This window comes from Meleagris gallopavo, chromosome Z (genome assembly GCF_000146605.3).
Source record: "Meleagris gallopavo isolate NT-WF06-2002-E0010 breed Aviagen turkey brand Nicholas breeding stock chromosome Z, Turkey_5.1, whole genome shotgun sequence".
NCBI lineage: Eukaryota > Metazoa > Chordata > Aves > Galliformes > Phasianidae > Meleagris > Meleagris gallopavo.
In genome coordinates, this window is record NC_015041.2 from 19,726,218 (window position 1) to 19,743,518 (window position 17,301).

The 17,301-nt window shown below is 40.2% G+C and overlaps 2 protein-coding genes across 2 annotated transcripts in view; one reads left to right on the forward strand and one right to left on the reverse strand.

The window, feature by feature from the left end:
- THBS4 (thrombospondin 4) overlaps positions 1–17,301 on the reverse strand; it is a 1,064,342-nt gene that overhangs the window by 18,569 nt on the left and 1,028,472 nt on the right. The window lies entirely within an intron of this gene.
- SERINC5 (serine incorporator 5) lies at positions 2,960–17,277 on the forward strand. The gene is made up of 9 exons (XM_010725495.3): positions 2,960–3,171; positions 3,438–3,520; positions 5,908–6,001; positions 7,205–7,416; positions 8,207–8,302; positions 12,453–12,579; positions 14,116–14,182; positions 16,214–16,253; positions 16,892–17,277. The coding sequence occupies exons 1-9, from the start codon at positions 2,975–2,977 to the stop codon at positions 17,041–17,043; spliced, it is 1,068 nt and encodes a 355-aa protein (XP_010723797.1). The 5' UTR covers positions 2,960–2,974; the 3' UTR covers positions 17,044–17,277.

Below are 17,301 nucleotides of genomic sequence, written 5' to 3' on the forward strand. Positions count from 1 at the left end.
GTGGTCTTGGACTTGCTCTGTCCTCCCAGTGGGGGGGGATTTACCACCCCGGTCCCCACCTAGAGGTTTAGGGATGTAGGGCTCAGGGACGTGAGAAATACTGGAATCCTGGCTGCCAGTGAAGACTAAGGCAAAGAACTCATTCGGTACCTCAGCCTTCTCTTCAAAGCAGCACATGCAGCTATACATGCAGTTATTCAAGAAGAGACTGAGTTTTTGCAGTAAGAATGCCTTGTCCCTTACTCAGGGCCAGGCCAGGGAATTTGCTTATGTTACTTGTAATGGGAGGAAGGTAAGTACTTCATCAAGCTTGGTTAAGTAATCCCTAACTTTAATAACCAGCAAAACTATTCAGTGAAAGGAAAACATAATAAAAAACTTGGGTTGGACAAGCTGCTTGCAGCTGAGTGTATTTCAGAGATAAAATCTCAAAACAAAAATTGTCTTTTTACACCTTCAGTGATTAAGAACACCTGTAAGGCTTTATAAGTTGTTCACAGCAGTAGTTTATCCTGTTGTGAAGAGATGCCCTTTTCATTACATCAACCCTTTTGTCCCCAGCAATGTACTTGTGTTTGTTATCTGCCAGGGTCCCCAAGTGTTTGGTTTTGTTCTTGATTTGTTACTTCAGGATCACTGGTCTCTGAAAAAGATGTTTAGTTGCACAGGGGTGTTCCTGGCCATCATTTATCAGTATATAATGTTGTGCATCCTACATAGTGCTAAGGTCTTTGTTGCTCGTGTAGGCACAAAGTAAACTGTTGTTCTTGTGAATCCATCCATTTTCTCTCAGCCTGATCTGTAAGGAAATTATTAAAAGATACAGAAAAAAACATAAAGGATCAAGAATTCCATCAAGACCTCTGTAGATTTCCATGCAATTAGAAGATTCCCATTTATAGCTACCTAGCGGTCTGTTTTTAACTAACTAGCTAATTAGTCAAGTCTCTTGGTGTTTTTCTTGTTTTAAAACTCATAATCAGAATGCTACTTGATACCAAGTCTAGATCTAACAGAAACTCTGTATAATCAGTACGATCATCTATATAAAAAGAAATCTTTGATTTTTCTCAGAAATACTGTTCAGTACCATGCTGATGGATGGCAATTACAAGCAAAGGATTGTGAGGTTAGCCATCAGCCCAGTTGCTTTCCCTGTTGATGCTGTGGCCCCATGGCTTGCCCTGGCAGTGGTATAGTATTGATAGGTCTCATAATTATTCCATTCAGTCCATGTGCTCATTTGGAATGCTGGCACATTCAGCCAGTTTGTCATTTCATTGCTTTTCAAGACTTAAGAAAAGCCACTGCTGATGCCCCTCACATTTTCTTATTAGCCCTCTAAATTTTTTGTATGTGAGTTGTGCCACAACTACTTGTTTACTGTGTAACTTCTCAAGCCCTGGCTACTCGTTTGAACTGTTTCTGAAAGAGCATCTCAGGGTGGCACAGCTTAAATTCGTTTCTGTAATGCCGGGCAGCTGTGCCGAAACCTGTTTTTCATCTCCTCTCTGATTGTAGCCCACCTAGGATTAGCTCAGTATCATAGTTTGGCTTTCCTGTGCTGCACTTAGCAACAGTTTAACTATGTGTTGCTTTGAGCTGCTGAAGTACTTCCTTTCGAGAAACTGCTAAGAAGGCTGTTGTCTGTTTTGGGTTACTGAATGCAATTGAAAGTTGTGCAGCATGCATTGTGGAAAGCATGCTTTCAAAGCCTTGCAGCTGGAAGATGAGAGCTTATGTGTTAATCTTACATTTCCTGCATTTTGGATGACTCTCTACCCAGCTGGGAATGCTGCCTGATTCCTTTCTGTTAAGTCCTGTTTGTTCTTCCCAGTCCTGTTTTTGTAGGCTTACCAGTCTCCTAAAGGAAATAGACACAGGCATCTTCTCTTCTTTCTTGGAAATGTTCAAGGATGGTGCTACCCATAATCTTTGCATGTCTTTCTCCCAGCAAATCATCCCAGCTTGATTCTTCTCACATCTGATTCCCATTTCATCTGCTTGATTTATTTGTACAGTGTTTTGTCCTAACAGGTGCTGTTTCCTGATTTTTGTCAGTTACCCGTGCAGGTAGTAGTGATCAGCTCCAAAGGTTTTGATGGGTTTCTTGATTTGTCTTGCTAGCCTTGGCTGAGCACTTTGTGCATACAGAGAGGCTCTTCTTCCTTTGAAATAGCTGGTGGTTTTCTAATGAAATGCTTCTACTTCTGCACAACTCCCTCGCTGTGAGAAGGCAGGGGTTGAACTCCACAAAGGCACCACACAGTCCTGTCCACAGAGTCCTGCTTTCTGGGCACTCAGAGTCATGTCTACCTGGTGAAACCAAGGCCAAAATGTGTGGCAGTTTACATTCCCCTTGCAGCCAAGCACAAAGCCTCAAGAGCAAATATTTAACGAGTTAAGAAGAAAGTGGAATTTTCCTCCCTCTCTGTTAATTTAACATAAAATCAGGGTAACTGGCACAACTCCCTTTCAGAAGCTGTGATGCAAGAGGGGGAACTTGTTTCCGTATTGCTTGGGTGTGCTGGCAGCGTGAGGCAGAGCTTCCTGCCCTGTTTGTGGCCCCTTTGGGTGGTGAAAATGCCAATATGGCTTTATATAAGCTGGATTACTGAAACAGAATCTGTTGTTGTAAAACATGGGAAGAAGAGAAAGGGTCCACACAGTGGTCACAGTGGGTGAATAAGTATTAAGGAACGGCAATGACTAAGGCCAACAGTTGAAGAAAAGTGAGGTGGGCTTTTTACCCCAAAGCCATCTGGAAGTAGCTGGCAGTTGAGGTCCTGGAAAGCTCTGATTTGTCTTTTACACTGTCCTATTTCCCTTGAACTTTCAAATCCAGGCTGAGGGGTATCAGCAAAAGGTATTGACGAATGCCGTCAGTGTTAAATGAAGAAGTGAAAAGTCAGTGGTGCACCAGCTTATGAAGGTGTAGTTGTGAGGTGCTCTATGTCCTGTCTAACAGCTTGTAATGTGTTTTATTTTTCAGTTTCCCTTCTATGAGCAGATGTGCAAGGGCATTCAAGCGGGTGAGATGTGTGAGAAGTTGGTGGGATACTCTGCGGTATACAAAGTCTGTTTTGGAATGGCCTGTTTCTTCTTTTTCTTCTGCTTGTTTACCATCAAAATTAACAACAGCAAAAGCTGCCGAGCATATGTTCATAATGGGTGAGTATTTGTTTAATTTCCACTCTCTTTGTAGATTTATGTTGCTTACTTTCCAATTGAATGTAGTACGAGGCAAAAAGCAAGAGAAAAAAAAGGTTGATTTCACTGCTTTTGTTGGGCAGAAAGCAGTCAAGGACAAAGAACAGCAGTCAATCAACAAAGGTGGTTTTTTGTCTTGCTGGGTCAGACATTTTTCATAATACTTGATCTGAAGACCTCTAATTCCTATTGTAACCAGATGATTTCTTTTGTTTTCTCTCATCCAGGTTCTGGTTTTTAAAGCTTCTACTTCTGGCAGCAATGTGCTCAGGAGCTTTCTTCATTCCTGATCAGGACACTTTCCTCAATGGTACCTCCTTCTCATTTTGAACGCTGCTTTATTCTGGACTGCCTTGAGGGTGGTTATAAATCCTGAAAGTCTGCTCAGTGTGAGCGTGGCTGTGTTTCTTCAAGTAAACCCAGTGTAGTCCAGGAGAAAAAAAAATATTTGAAGCTGTATGGGGGTGACCACACACAGAGTAACCCATCATTGTTTGGTGCTAACCACAAGGAGACCAAGTGGGCTGGTAAAATACTACTGTGCAGCTGTTGTGCAAATTCTTCAAGAAGCAGAGACTGCAATAATGCAGAAGAAATTGTTCACTTGAGAGCATAGAGTTGTGGTTAAGTTAGGTATGTGCAAGTAGCTCTGCGTAGCACAGTGGCTGGAGACTATGATATGTGATAAAGAAGTGCCATCAGGGACAGGGTGACCTTCAGCCTGTACTGGCTGCCTGGAAGCATGCAGTGCCATAAAATAATGTGGGATGTCACAATCTTTCAGGCTGATTGTGTAGATGCTATTATAATAAGTAGATAATGTAAAGCTAGGCTTCTTGCAGCCTGTAAAGCATGCTGCTAGGAGTGCTGTGCCCAATGCATTTCCAGTTCTGGAAGACACCCTGGTGCAACTTGGGCCTGCTAGTACTGGTCAAGTGCTTCAGTACCACCTCTGTGGGGTACTTTTTGGTATGCCGAGCGCATGTAGGCCCTTAAAGTGTCGAGCCTTGGCAGTTGCTTCCACTGAAGCACACTGGGTATTGTGTGCTTTCAACTACTCCAGTCTTCTCCCTTCTAACTAGCCAGGGTATTTAAAATAGAGCGAAAGGACAGAGTAACTGGGGGAAAAGAGTACACTGGACAGACATACTGTGAACATGCCACTCTGGGAATCTAAGGTAAAAATCACTCAAGGTAAACCACAGGTAGGCTTATTTCAACTTCTTGCTTTTACTGGCTGTTTATGTCTGGTCCTAGTTCAGTCTGGTGCCTTGTAGGTGAAGGGATCCTTATCCATATTCCTTTTTTTCCCCACAAAATCACCTACTGGCTGTGTGAGATTGTCATTAGTTTATAATCTCTGCTTGGTTTAGGTGATACAGTGTGTTACACCCCCAAGCAAGCAAGTAAGACACCCTATCATCTTTTGAGTAATCTTTTCTATGGCAAAAAGTCATCAAGAAGTAATTGGAGAAGAAGTGAAGCAATTTTTTTTGGTGCTGATGGGAACTACAGTCTAACCTAGTTTGGAAAGACAGCATAACAAGCTGTCATCCCCAAATTTGGCTCTTCTCTATATAGGCAGTGTCCTATGTATCCTGTTCAACTATTCTTCAGGAAGCTCCTGAGGAAGTTCCTGAATCAGAGATACGCAAAGGGTCTCAGCATTGTCTGGTTCTGTTTTCCCTCTTTTTTGTTGGTATTGTTGTTGTTAGCTATCAAGAAACATACAGCCTTTTTTTCTTAAAATTGTGGAATGTTCTTCGCATGTGTAGGATTTTAATTATAAATGAGGGGCACTATGTGCAAGCACTATGTTTGTGGGAGATGTAGCATTAAATCTGCACTGTCCTGCCAACCTTGTCTATGATGGCTCCATAAAGCATGCCCCTGTGTCCTGTCTGTGGCAAGAAGAGATTGTTACTGAGAGTCTGGTTATTTTGTTACTAGCTGCATTGGTGCTCTGCTTTTTCCTTCAGTACTTCTTCTAAGTATGTTCTATTTTAATGTGGTTGGCTTTTTTCCCACACTTGTTTCTTTAATTTTCTTCTTGATTGTTTGGTATTGCTCATAGGAGATTTGTTCTCCAAAGTATTCAAGCAGTTACCCACATACAGTATAGTAGGTCAGTGGTTAAGTAGTCAAATAACCTGTTTTAAAATTAGTTGATAAATACCTAGTGTTCTTGTTCTTTTGGGAGTAGCTCAGGACAGCATTTGTAAATAGATGAGCCATGCCTTCATTTTCCATTGGTACTGGAATCAAGGGAAGTAGCTTCCCTTTTTAGCACTGTATTCTAGTACCTTGCAATTTTAGGGTTTAGGCTTCAGGAAAATGCCTTCAGGACTCTTCCACTCCTGACAGTTGCAAATAAAAGTTTCAGTATTTTCTGTCTGATTATAGTAAATAACCTAAATAACCTTGTGTCTGGAAAAAAAATCTGGGCTAGGGAGTCTCAGTAACTGTCATAACAGGCTTCTTCTGAGTGTGCAATAGCTTGCAAGATGAGTTCGACAGCGAGCTAATCTTCAGATAGCTGAGCTAGCCTTTTGGATAAAACCTCTTATCTCTTACCGTATCTGTGGACTTGAGATATTCAAACTGTGTATTGTCTTCACCTCATAGACAACAATTTCATCTTATCTTGGGAAAAAGATGGCTAGTTTTGACCAATTTTCTGTTTCTCTGCCCTTGCAGCCTGGCGCTATGTAGGAGCAGCAGGAGGTTTCCTTTTCATTGCCATTCAACTTATCCTACTTGTTGAGTTTGCACACAAATGGAATAAAAATTGGTATGTGTTGCACAAGTAGTTATTTATATATAATGTAGTATAGTATGTAATATATTATTATACTCTACTATATATATAGACTATATAATATATAATAGAGTAATATATAATACTATGATGGACTCCTGAGCAACATATCCCTTGGAACAAAGGAAATGAAGCATTTGAAAGTGGTATAAATGTTGACATTTAGAACTGTGCATCTTTCTTCATCTGCTTTTGTCTTTTCCCAAAGGAAGTGTTTCCTCCTTATTCTACTTTGTGCTGATATGTTCTTAACCTCAATCATTCTGCTTCCAATAAATAGTAGCATGTTGGGATGCAAACACTTTGTTTTAAGCTGTTCAGTTTTCTGTGAAAATATACTTGCTAGGAAACAGAGTGCTGCAAGATAATAAAACAGGATTTGCAGTGTAGCAGTGAAACTGTATGCAGTGGTACAAACTGGTAAATCCTGTTTTTTGGGTTCGTTTGTTTGTTTGTTTGTTTTTGTATCAGCGTAATGCACATTGCATGATTTATTTAGTTATTTATGTCTTTTTGTTTGTGAGAACTGCTGATTTCTTTAACTTCTTTGTTTTCATCTAAACATGCAAGATTCCATTGGCAACCCACATATACTATTATTAAATAGTTTTGACACTGTCTTAGTTTGATATTATGCTCCAAGTCTTTAGCCTCTGCTTATGGATTAAATACTTAAATTGTACTCCTTGTACAATTGTACAAGGAATTGTACAAATTGTACAGGAACTTTCACTGCCTCCTCTGTACTTTTCTGTATTCCATTTTTCCCACTGTAGTCCTTGCTTTCTTCTCTTGTCCCAGTTAGCATGTTGACTGCTAGGAAGGGTTTTAGCAAACCTTTCTTAGATATCTATTTTCATGGAGGAAGAGTTGAGATCTTACATGGCAGATATTTTTACAGCTAATTACGACAGCTGCTTTTCTGTGTAACAGCATTTAGCATTAGCACTTTCTACAATTGATGTTCATTTCCACAGGAAAAAAAGCACTAATGCTAAGGAAAGTTTTCCTTCAATTTCATGGATGGAGCCTAGCAAGGGCTTCTGTTAATGTACTGATAGACACACGCTTCAGGAACATAAGCATTGTCTTTTCTGTTTGATGGCATGACCTGTTCAACTATTAGAACTTTATTTTTTGGGAGATGAAGTAAGGTGCTTGTCTCTGTCTTCCCAGGACTGCAAGTGCAAATCACAAGCAGATGTGGAGTGGTTTGCTAGCCCTGGTCACGCTCATCTTGTACTCTGTTGCTGTGGCAGCCCTGGTCCTCATGGCTCTTTTCTACACACGTTCAGAGGGCTGCTTGTCTAACAAGATCCTGATTGGTGTCAATGGTGGCCTGTGCCTCTTTGTGTCACTGGTAGCCATATCACCTTGTGTCCAGAATCGTGAGTGCTGACCTGCTCCTGGTTTTCTAATGCTGCTGAAGTTGTACGCCTTGAGGCATGATAGTTCAGATCTAGTGCTATTCTTATCCCTGTCTCCTTATCAACATTGTGCTGTGCTGTTGTCGCTTACCAGTTCAGCTGCTAAAACTACAGAGATGTAAGATGTTTTGGGTACACCATCAGGCACATATACTGTAAAGAACGCTCCTGTGCTGATGGCTGGTAAGGTGTAGAGGAGTTTACATAACAGTTGTAATATTAGCAGTTGAGGCAATGGGAGTAATACTCTTTCACCTCTATTTTAGCATTTACTTTTGACTGCTTGCAATTTACCACCTGTAAAGTTTGAGCCTGAAGTAGTTGTCAGAAGTATTTCATTCTTCTCTGGTATGTTCAATGTATGCTGTTAATATCTTGCATTTATTGGACATGGAAGTAGTAATTTAAGTGGCTCCAAAACAAGTTTTGTGGGCAAATAAATCTAGCGTGGCAGCCTGTAAATAGCTTTTTGGAAAGTTGGTGCTTTTGGCAAGAGCAAAGAGATGATTCATTTCTTATGTGGGAATCTTTAATGCCTTTCTAAAACAGCCAGCAGAACTAAACAGCAAACTCTTTTCATTTGCTGGAGGAAACATATCTAAACGTACAAACTGCTTTAAATAAAAAATAAATGGTACTCCCCTATTTTGAAAGACATTGATGTGCTTGCTGTTCTTTAAGGGATGTGAATTTATTTTTCAGATTGTTAGAATATCTACAAAAATGATCTTCTATTCTCTTTCTTCTAAAGGCCAGCCCCATTCTGGTTTGCTGCAGTCAGGAATAATCAGCTGCTATGTCATGTACCTGACTTTCTCAGCGCTATCCAGCAAGCCCCCAGAAACCAGTAAGTGCTTCATGTAAATACATTCAGACAAACCATGTGTTAAAATTGAGGAGGCCTTTAGGAAAACTTAGCACTGAGGAACGTAGGAGTGCTGGTTTTTATCTGCTCTGCCCTGTACAAAAGAAACTGTAGGTAATAAATTTGGGCAGCATTTGAGGGATTGTAAATGCTTTCCCTGTAGTGTCAGTGCTTTGGTTCAGGGAAGCATAACTGAGAGTTTTTGGATTGCATCTGTTGAATGAGAGTCATTCTAGCTTGTTTTCTACTGATAAATTTCCCAGAGTCCTGCAGTCCATCGATGTGGCAAGTGCATGTGCTCATATAATAAGATGTAACTAAATATGTAATGTCTTTGATCACGTGATAGGAATAAAGTTGGGACAGAGGCTCTTAATTACCTCTACATGAGGTCAAGTCACCAGCTCAACCCCAAAGTTTACTAGATCCACACCAGTTTATAGGTGCCTGGCACCCAAGTGGCTTTGTTCTATTTTGCTGTGCTGGCGATTGGAGTGGATACTAAAATCTCTTTGTTTCTCCTGGAATTATTACAGTAGATAACCTTTGCTATCCAACTGACCAAAAACTTGAGTGTTGTTCATCTTTGATTTTGAAAAGAAACATTCTGAGTAAAGAGCTGGAGTTAGCCATAGTTGTCTGAAGTCATGTTATTCTTCAGCTGAGTTCCCGTAGCCTACGCATTCTAACTATGTCCCTTATGTTGTAAAAACACAGCAAGATTTTTACAGTGAGTCAAGGAGACAATGTATAGCCTTTTTAAAACAAGGCCTCATAGCTTGCGCAAGCAGATAAATCTAGGAAGGAAAACAGCAATCATAGGAACGCAAGGTTCCAAGAAGATAAGTAGAGTTGCTGTTTGCAACTCAGTGAAGGATCCTCTGAAGTGATAAGGATACAGAATTGTTGTTAGAACAGGGTGAAGTGTCCAGTGAAGATAAGCAGAGTTGCTGTTTGCAACTCAGTGGGGAGGGTCCCGTGAAGATAAGGAGGCAGGGTTGCTGTTGTGACACAATGCAACCCCCCTAAAAGTTAAAAGTTCCCAGTGAGGAAGTCTCTGAGCCTTTGCGAGGATGACTAATAGCCCTCATCCAAAAACCACCAGATGGGGCCCAGAGACCCTCGCCACATTTTAGGATGCATGCTCAGAAGGGTGGAACGAAATGGTAACAAGCTCCTTTAAATTCAGTGCATATGTAACCAATTTTTCGGAAATGTAATGAATATGTATACACTGTGCCTATAAATGCGTAGCTGCCTCATATGCCTTAGTGAGCATATGAGATGGTGGATGGAGTGATCCCTCATGCACTCAGCGCTGTTTTAAAGGAATACCTGCTTGACGTAACTCATTGGCGTGCCAAATTACTGTCGGATTTCTCGGCATCACCATGCTTTTCTCAACCTCTTTCCTCTTCCCATTTAACAATTAGAATCACGTGTTTGAATGGGTAATATTCTTTTCATTTACAGAAGACTCGTCTGGATTCAGATCATTAATGAAAAAAACCAACACTATTATTGCTCAGCTTTTAGTACTGAAAAGCTAAAGCAGAGATAGCTAGAAGCCCAGTGGCAGAAATGAGAAGTTTAACAGTCACTTGCCCAGAGGGAAAGTGAAAGAGAGGGGAAAATCTCTCACACTTGTGTAGACACAAGCACATAACGCAGAGCTAAGAACAGAAAACAGACTACTTTGGTGGAAGATGTATTTAATAATGTAAGCAATGTTTTTGAATGAGTATAGAAATTGAATTAGATGGCATCTGAATTACTCGTAAGATTTGATACTGTCCTAGAAAAGAAAGGGAAGAAAGTGATGTACGATATTAAATAATAAGTTTTGTGTTATTTCGTGCTTGTGACAATCAAAGCTTTTAGCAGTTTGATGAATGAGTGCTCTGATTCTTCTGGTACACATTGCAAGTGTGGTTATTACACTTGACAGAGTGTGCATCAGCCATGCTCTTTCAGATTCCCTGAATCAGATGTTCTTCATTGTGTTCATCCCAGTCTTTGTCAAACTAACGCTCATAATGGCTTGTGCAGCATTTACATGCTGGAGCTGACACTTAGTAAGATGTCCTGTACTGCATCACTCAGATTTGCCATACACTGATTTAATGCCGACACATTCATTGAGTAGGGACCTGCAATTCTACTATCATGCAAACCAGACCTGAAGAAAACACATGCCACAAATACTTGTTTGCAACCTTTGGCGTGGTTGCAAATGTCAGAAGTGAAAGGCAAACAAAAGGAAACATCCATTGAGCTTCTGCTTACCACAACATGTCTTTGATTTTGGTGCCAAACTGAGCTAAAAGGCATGCCAAACAGTGATCTACCTTGTTGCTGCAGCCATGATGGATGCAGGTGGGAGATTCTGCTCATCTCTTGCCAACATATTCCCTAAAGGGTTGTCTTCCCTTCCTTGCTCCTGGTGTAGTTTTGTTCCTGTCATCTGCTGATAATGATTTTATGCAGCCCTACATGGAACCAGGTCAGGGAACTGACTTTGAGTTTATTTTTAACCTGCATGTAGCCTTTGCTGCATTTTGCCCTCTGGCCTTCCAAACAGTTCTGCTGCCGCGCTGGAGAAGAAAAGGGTGGGATCACAATTTGCTTGGAAGAGCACTGGCACAAAATCTCTTAATTTGAGATAAGATGCGGCTGTACTCAGATGCGTTAGGGTTGTGCTGCAGAATGTTACTATGCTTTGACTTAAAGTAGGTGTTGGAAATATCCAAATAATTTATCAGGACGGTATCTCTGATAAAGCAGATTTTATTCGCAATTGCAATGGCAGGCCTCCTGCAAGCAGGAGACACACAGAAAGCAATGTTTACATCTTTTATCCCCTGTTGCCTGACGCTTATCTCTTTCTCCCCTGGTTCCTCATTGGCTGAGTACTGCAGGTTCACACTCTTTCATGACGCTTCACTAATCATACAAATACCAAGTAAACACAAATCCTTGCCACCCAAACACAAATATCTTAATTGGTTAATTGCCTTCTAACAATTGCTTTCTTAACAAATATCTAGTCATAACTTTCAGATGCCTGCTTTACAACATAAACATAAACATAACCTCTTAATTGTTTAATTACCCCCTAGCATTTGTGCCCTTTACGCTGGGTCGTTGTTTTGGTCATTCGTCTGTCCTTGCATAGAGATAAGCTTGGAAGGAGGATAGAGGGGAGTATCTTGATGCCTGCCTCTCACATCCCAATCTTCTCAAGGAGTGAGACAGTTTGGCCTTGTGTAGAGGCCCCAGCTTATTTGATGTTTGTTAAATCTGTTTTTCTTTTGCTGGGAGTTTCTTATCCTAACAGAACCACCCTACAATATGTTTTCTAATCCGTAACACTATACCCACATTGTTTGGAACATTTAACAACCATTGCAGTTTTGCAAGAAAGAATTAATAACATAATTCAGTGATAGTGTTTCTAAAACATGCTGTTAACACATGCAGTATTTCTATTTCTTAAGATCAACTATTTCTAAGGCTAAGTTACAGAATACAAATACATTATGTTCTACTTCTTCAAACCAATTGCCCTTTTTAATATATAATGCAGAAATAACATTTCATTCCACAGTAGGTAGTTTATTTCATTTCAGGAACTTAAAAGTAGTATTTGCAAACATTACATCTCTTTTTCTCTACATATTTTGAGACCAGATTGCAAGTTACTTTTTTCACCAAGTTTGAGTTTCATAGTTATCCTCAAGGCACCCTTGCATATGCAAAAATTGTGATCTCAGATGCATACTATCTTGGTTTTGTATGGCTTTGTAGTCTTGGGTGAAGTGTTGGGAAACTTTCAGCTTCTTATTTCACCAGTCTGTTGCCTTGTTTGTCAGCTTGAGTGAATAACAAGCTTTATTAGCCTACTAAATTGCACTGTTTTTCTCTGAAACACTGATCTGTAAGGTTAGGTTTGCAGAATTTATTCAGTATTATTTTTCTGAAAGATAGAAGGATGCAACTGAGTTGTACTCATTATCAGAAGTAAAAAACAAAAAAATAGTTCCCTGAAAAACTTTATGCAGAAGAGTACTTTGAAATACAGTGAAGTGAACATTGATAACTGTTGTTTTCATTTTATTTTTGTTTCGTGAAGTCCTGGATGAAAACAATCAGAACATCACGATATGTGTGCCTGAATTTAGCCAAGGACTACATGGAGATGAAAACCTGGTTACAGGCCTGGGTACTACCATTCTCTTTGGCTGCATTTTGTATTCTTGGTAAGTCTTGGCGCCTACATTTGCTATAAATGCAATGTTGTCTAATGATGGCTTATAGCATTCCTCAAGCAAACTAATAGCAAGAAATAGAAATTTGATGGAAGGTTCCTATTCCCTTAATTTCAGAAATGCCCAACAACTTTTGAAACAACCATATTTCATTAAAACTGAATAGAGCAATTTACATCTGAAAGTGGAGGGAAAAAGTTTACACAGTCCATGAAGGTGATCAGTCTCAAGGTGCTTTGATTCTGTATTTACTGTCCTGTAGGAATAACTCCATGCAAAATTTCTGTCTAAGAAAGCTGTCTGAAGTTTCTGTAATATCCTGGCAGAAGCTGTCACTGTTCTTCTGGTGTTTTTGGAGTTTATAAACAAACACATGTGGGAGGGTTTAGGGCTTCTTTTGAACAACTTGTGAGCACAGGACTGCTATCAGCGTGTGTCAGCAATGTCTTCTTTGAAATCTGCCCCTGCCTATAGTGTTGTGATGCTCACCTAGAATTATTGTAGCTTGCATCAATAAATTAAATCGTCGACCAAGGGGGAAGGCAGTTGCTGATAATAAAAACATAATGTATTACTGTTTTGACTGTGAGTTGCCAGGGAACAGCACTGCCTGTCTGTTGTAAGTTTTTGAGCAGTTTTTGCTTCTGAATGAGTTCAGAGTTTGTGTACTGAAACTCTAATAATTCTAAAGTGAATACGAGAGGCATTCTGAAGAAGTAGCACAGCAAATCCTCTGTCACTAAATATGGGTATTTGTCCATTTAATCCTGATATCAAACATGTGGGTTTGTATTTTGGATCTAGTTTTCATGGAACAATATTTTCCAGTGCATCAGGAGGGTGTTTGGGGAGTAACTTTCAGGTAGCCAACCTGCTGGGGAAATGCACCACGTATTTGGGAAGATGAGGGCTGTCAAGGGGAATTCAAAGGGAATTCTGACCTATTGCTTATGGCAGATGAGTGCATGCAGAGCAATTAGTACATTTTTCTTTGTGGGAAATTCGATTTATGATCCTGAGAGGGGAAGGCTGGCTGGATAAGAAATATTTCTTACGAAAACTAGAAGAGATTTTCCCCAGGTGATTACTGTCATGCAAGAAGGTGATTTTTAGTGACTGGAATACTGATAAGCAGTTGGTGATCTGCTCTGAAAGCTGACTGCTGCCAGTGACAGGTTTCTTTACTGGCAAAGCCTGCAGAGAAGCATTTTATGAATGCTGAGCCCAAGCAATGGCTGTGAAATTAATATAAAAACATTAGTTGAGCACAGCAAGGAAGATCTTGTCTAACATGTAAATTGGAGTGCTGAGCTGTTTGCTGCTGTCTGCAGGTGATGAATTCACCGCCTTTCAGGAGTGACCTACTTTTAAGCTTGTGATTCGTTCATAGTTGGCCTGTGGCCATCTGTAGGCTGGTTTATGCTTGTGCAGAAGAAACTTTTCACATGCTTTGCACTTGTGTTTCCTGTGGTGAAAAATCACCCTTGTAGGTAAGAGAGTTCTTACTCTGTCTTCTTTTACACTTAGTTTGACCTCAACAACACGTGCAAGCTCTGAGACACTGAGAGGAATATATGCAGCACCTGAAACTGAAGTGAGTTCCTGCTTTGTCTGCACAGATTTCATTGTGTGCTTTTCTTGCAGTTGTTTTCATGGCTAACTAATCTGTAATTAGTTAAAACAAGAGTGCTTGTAGCACACATGCTACTTATCTCTGGATCTAAAATTGTATGAATATTTTGACTGCTCTGACCCTTCTGCAGGTCCCTTGGCAGTGCTTTTAAGTAGTAAAATAATTTGCTGCTCTTGCATTTTAGCAGTTTGCATAGCATTGTGCAGACTTCCTGTAAATCTTCTGCTGCTCACAAGCTTGTTTTCTCATTAAAAGAAGAAGTCTACTGGGCACTGAAAAACTGAAGACATTCCTGGACATGATTAATCCTGATTGCTTTTGTTGTGCACATGAACTTTGATTAAGTAATGAAAAACAGAGGTGCAAAGCTCAAAGCATGTATGAGAATCCAGAAATGCAGATGGTATTTGCAGCACCTGGATGTGAGAAAGCAAATATGTTTAGCTTTAGGAGCATGTCAGGTGCTAGAGAAGTTTCTCTTCACCTCTGGAAAAAGCCATGACTTTGTAGCAGCACAGTGTGGCTTTGGGGCTGACGTGTGCCCTGCTGCAGGAGGAGCACAAGCTGCTGGATGCAGCCCATTAACTGCGAAGGCTCAGCTTTTGCACAGCAGCACTTGCCAACATCGTTATTTCTGCACCATTTGGTTTTAAAGAGCTGTACAAGAGCCACTGGACATAAATGTAAAGAAATGACTGGCAGAGAACAACTAATTGCATTGGTTGTTTTGTCTGTAATAGAGGTCCTTTGTCTTCCCAACCATGAATATAAACATAGCTTTACAGTTACTAGTGGTATACAGAAAGTCTTTCAGCGTCTGTGCTGAAGACAGTTGAGTGTTCAGAAGGGCTAGTTGTATGTGTGCCAGCGTTGCTATTAGCATCACTTGTGTGTGCAAGGACTTAAGTGCTGACAAATGAAACTCATTAAAAGGTTTGAGGGAATGGAGGATTTTCTTCAGAATCTTAATACAGCCAAAGGGAAATTCAAGCTAAAGGCTGGGTGTAACAGTGGAAAAAGCCCATTAATTTGTTGAGATACAGAATAAGAGTTTTCCTTAAACTCTTGACCAGTCCCTTAAGAATGAGCTGTTTGACTTCTCATGAATTTATGAACCCAATGAGTATATGTAATCACGGATATGTAGAGTGAAAGCTCTAGTTTTTTTCCACTGGAAACTCTGAAGGCTTGTCACATTCCAGAAGTTACATGCTATCTTTATCAGACCACAACGAAATTAAATCCTAGAGAGGAATTTTATCAGAAAAAATAATGTAGGTGATGCAGTACACGGTACTGAGCTGTACTGTGGTCTCATGCAAAAAGTGCACCTAGTTGTATGTTTATTTTTCTCTCCGCACCATTTTTCCACTTACATTAACTCTCAAGACAGGGAGTGTCTGACCCTTCAGTAGACAATTTCAGCTTTCCTTTTTCCATCAGTTAAAAAAAATGTTCTTTTCAATGAAACAGTAAAAACAATTTTCTGCTTTTACTCATTCTGGATCCATTTCAGCAAATTTTTTTAAAGATAAGTACATTTGCATTTCTGTTACTCCCAATGCCTGCGGCAATTTGCAAGTTTGTTGCATCTTTATTTCAGTAAAGAATTTATTTAAATGACGCTTAGATGTGAGTCTAAGTGTCCTTCTGAATCCTTAATGTGCCACCACATTAGTTTTTCCACCATTTTGTCATAGTTTATGCTGTAACACTGCCAATACTTGATCTTGAATTATATAAAAGAGATTAGATCTTAAAGATTGATTTATTTGCTCCCAGCTCTTTCTGAGTAGGTTTTTCCAAAGCTTAGAAGCTGCTCTTACAAACAATTTGGCAAATCTCAATTGGAGTTTTGTGCCGGTTGGAAAAACAAACCAGATTTTTCTAAATTAGTGCCTGTAACTTGAACATAACAAGACCTTCTTCACCAGTTGTTCTGCTTCTTTGCTCCTGCACAGGCTCTCACCTTTCCTGTTGTTTATTCCGCAGGTAGCTCGTTGCTGCTTTTGCTGCGTGCTTGATGGAGATGGTAACTACATTTTCACTGCGAAGTTTACCCGCCTAGTGGCTGTCAGATCAAACAAAGAGAGTTGAAGGCACAAGCATAGAAAGTTTGTTGTCCTTAGTTTGTAGCATGTCAAAGTGAAACAACTGAAGTATTCAGTGTTAGACTAAGGAGGAAAGTAGCGCATATATCAATACTGTCTTCAAACAACAGGCTAGTTAATAATTCCTTAACGAATGACTTGATAATGCAACGTACAGAAAGAACATGGGTGTGACTGAGTGTGGGATTTTTGGATTAGCAGCACCACAGGGACTCTGGTTCAGGAGGAGTTCAGGAAGGGTGTGTCCTGTTTGCAGAACTGGTACATGAAGGGATATCAACCTGGACTTGCCAGGAGAATGTCCTACAAGTAGACCCAGACACTAAATAACCCAGACGCTCAAAAAAATGGCAGTACCAGCAACCTGAGCAGCCTTTCAGTGACACTCCCATTTTTTTTTTACTGAATGCTTAGGCTCATGCCCTGAGGGCAGGAAAATGCTCTGTCTCCTGGTTTGCAGAATCACACTAGACATTTTGTTCTGTTTTTCATGAATCTAGCCACTATTTTCAGTTCTCATTAAATTTGCTGAAGTTTTCTTGTTTCTTGTCTCTTACAGCTGATGCTGAGGAACGTGTTGAAAAAAGGGGAGGCCAGACTGTGATTTATGATGAAAAGAAAAGCACAGTGTACAGCTATACCTTCTTCCACTTTGTTTTCTTCCTGGCTTCACTCTACGTAATGATGACAGTAACTCATTGGTTCCAGTAAGTGCATTTCTTTTAAAGGCAAGAAACTAATGTCTCTGTGCACTCAGTGGCAGTGCCTGCTGCTAGTGCATCTCCTCTCATAAAGTAGGAAGCTGCAAGAGAGGGTTGAAGTCTTTCCTGGGGTATTTTTGAGCGAGTTCCTTCTCTGCAAATAACTGCTTTCTTCTGTGGCTTTGTTAACCTAGTTGAAGTGTGTGACCTGCCTGGAGAAACAGAGGCTACTACAATTTTCACTAACAGTGAGTTTATTGCTTTTTTT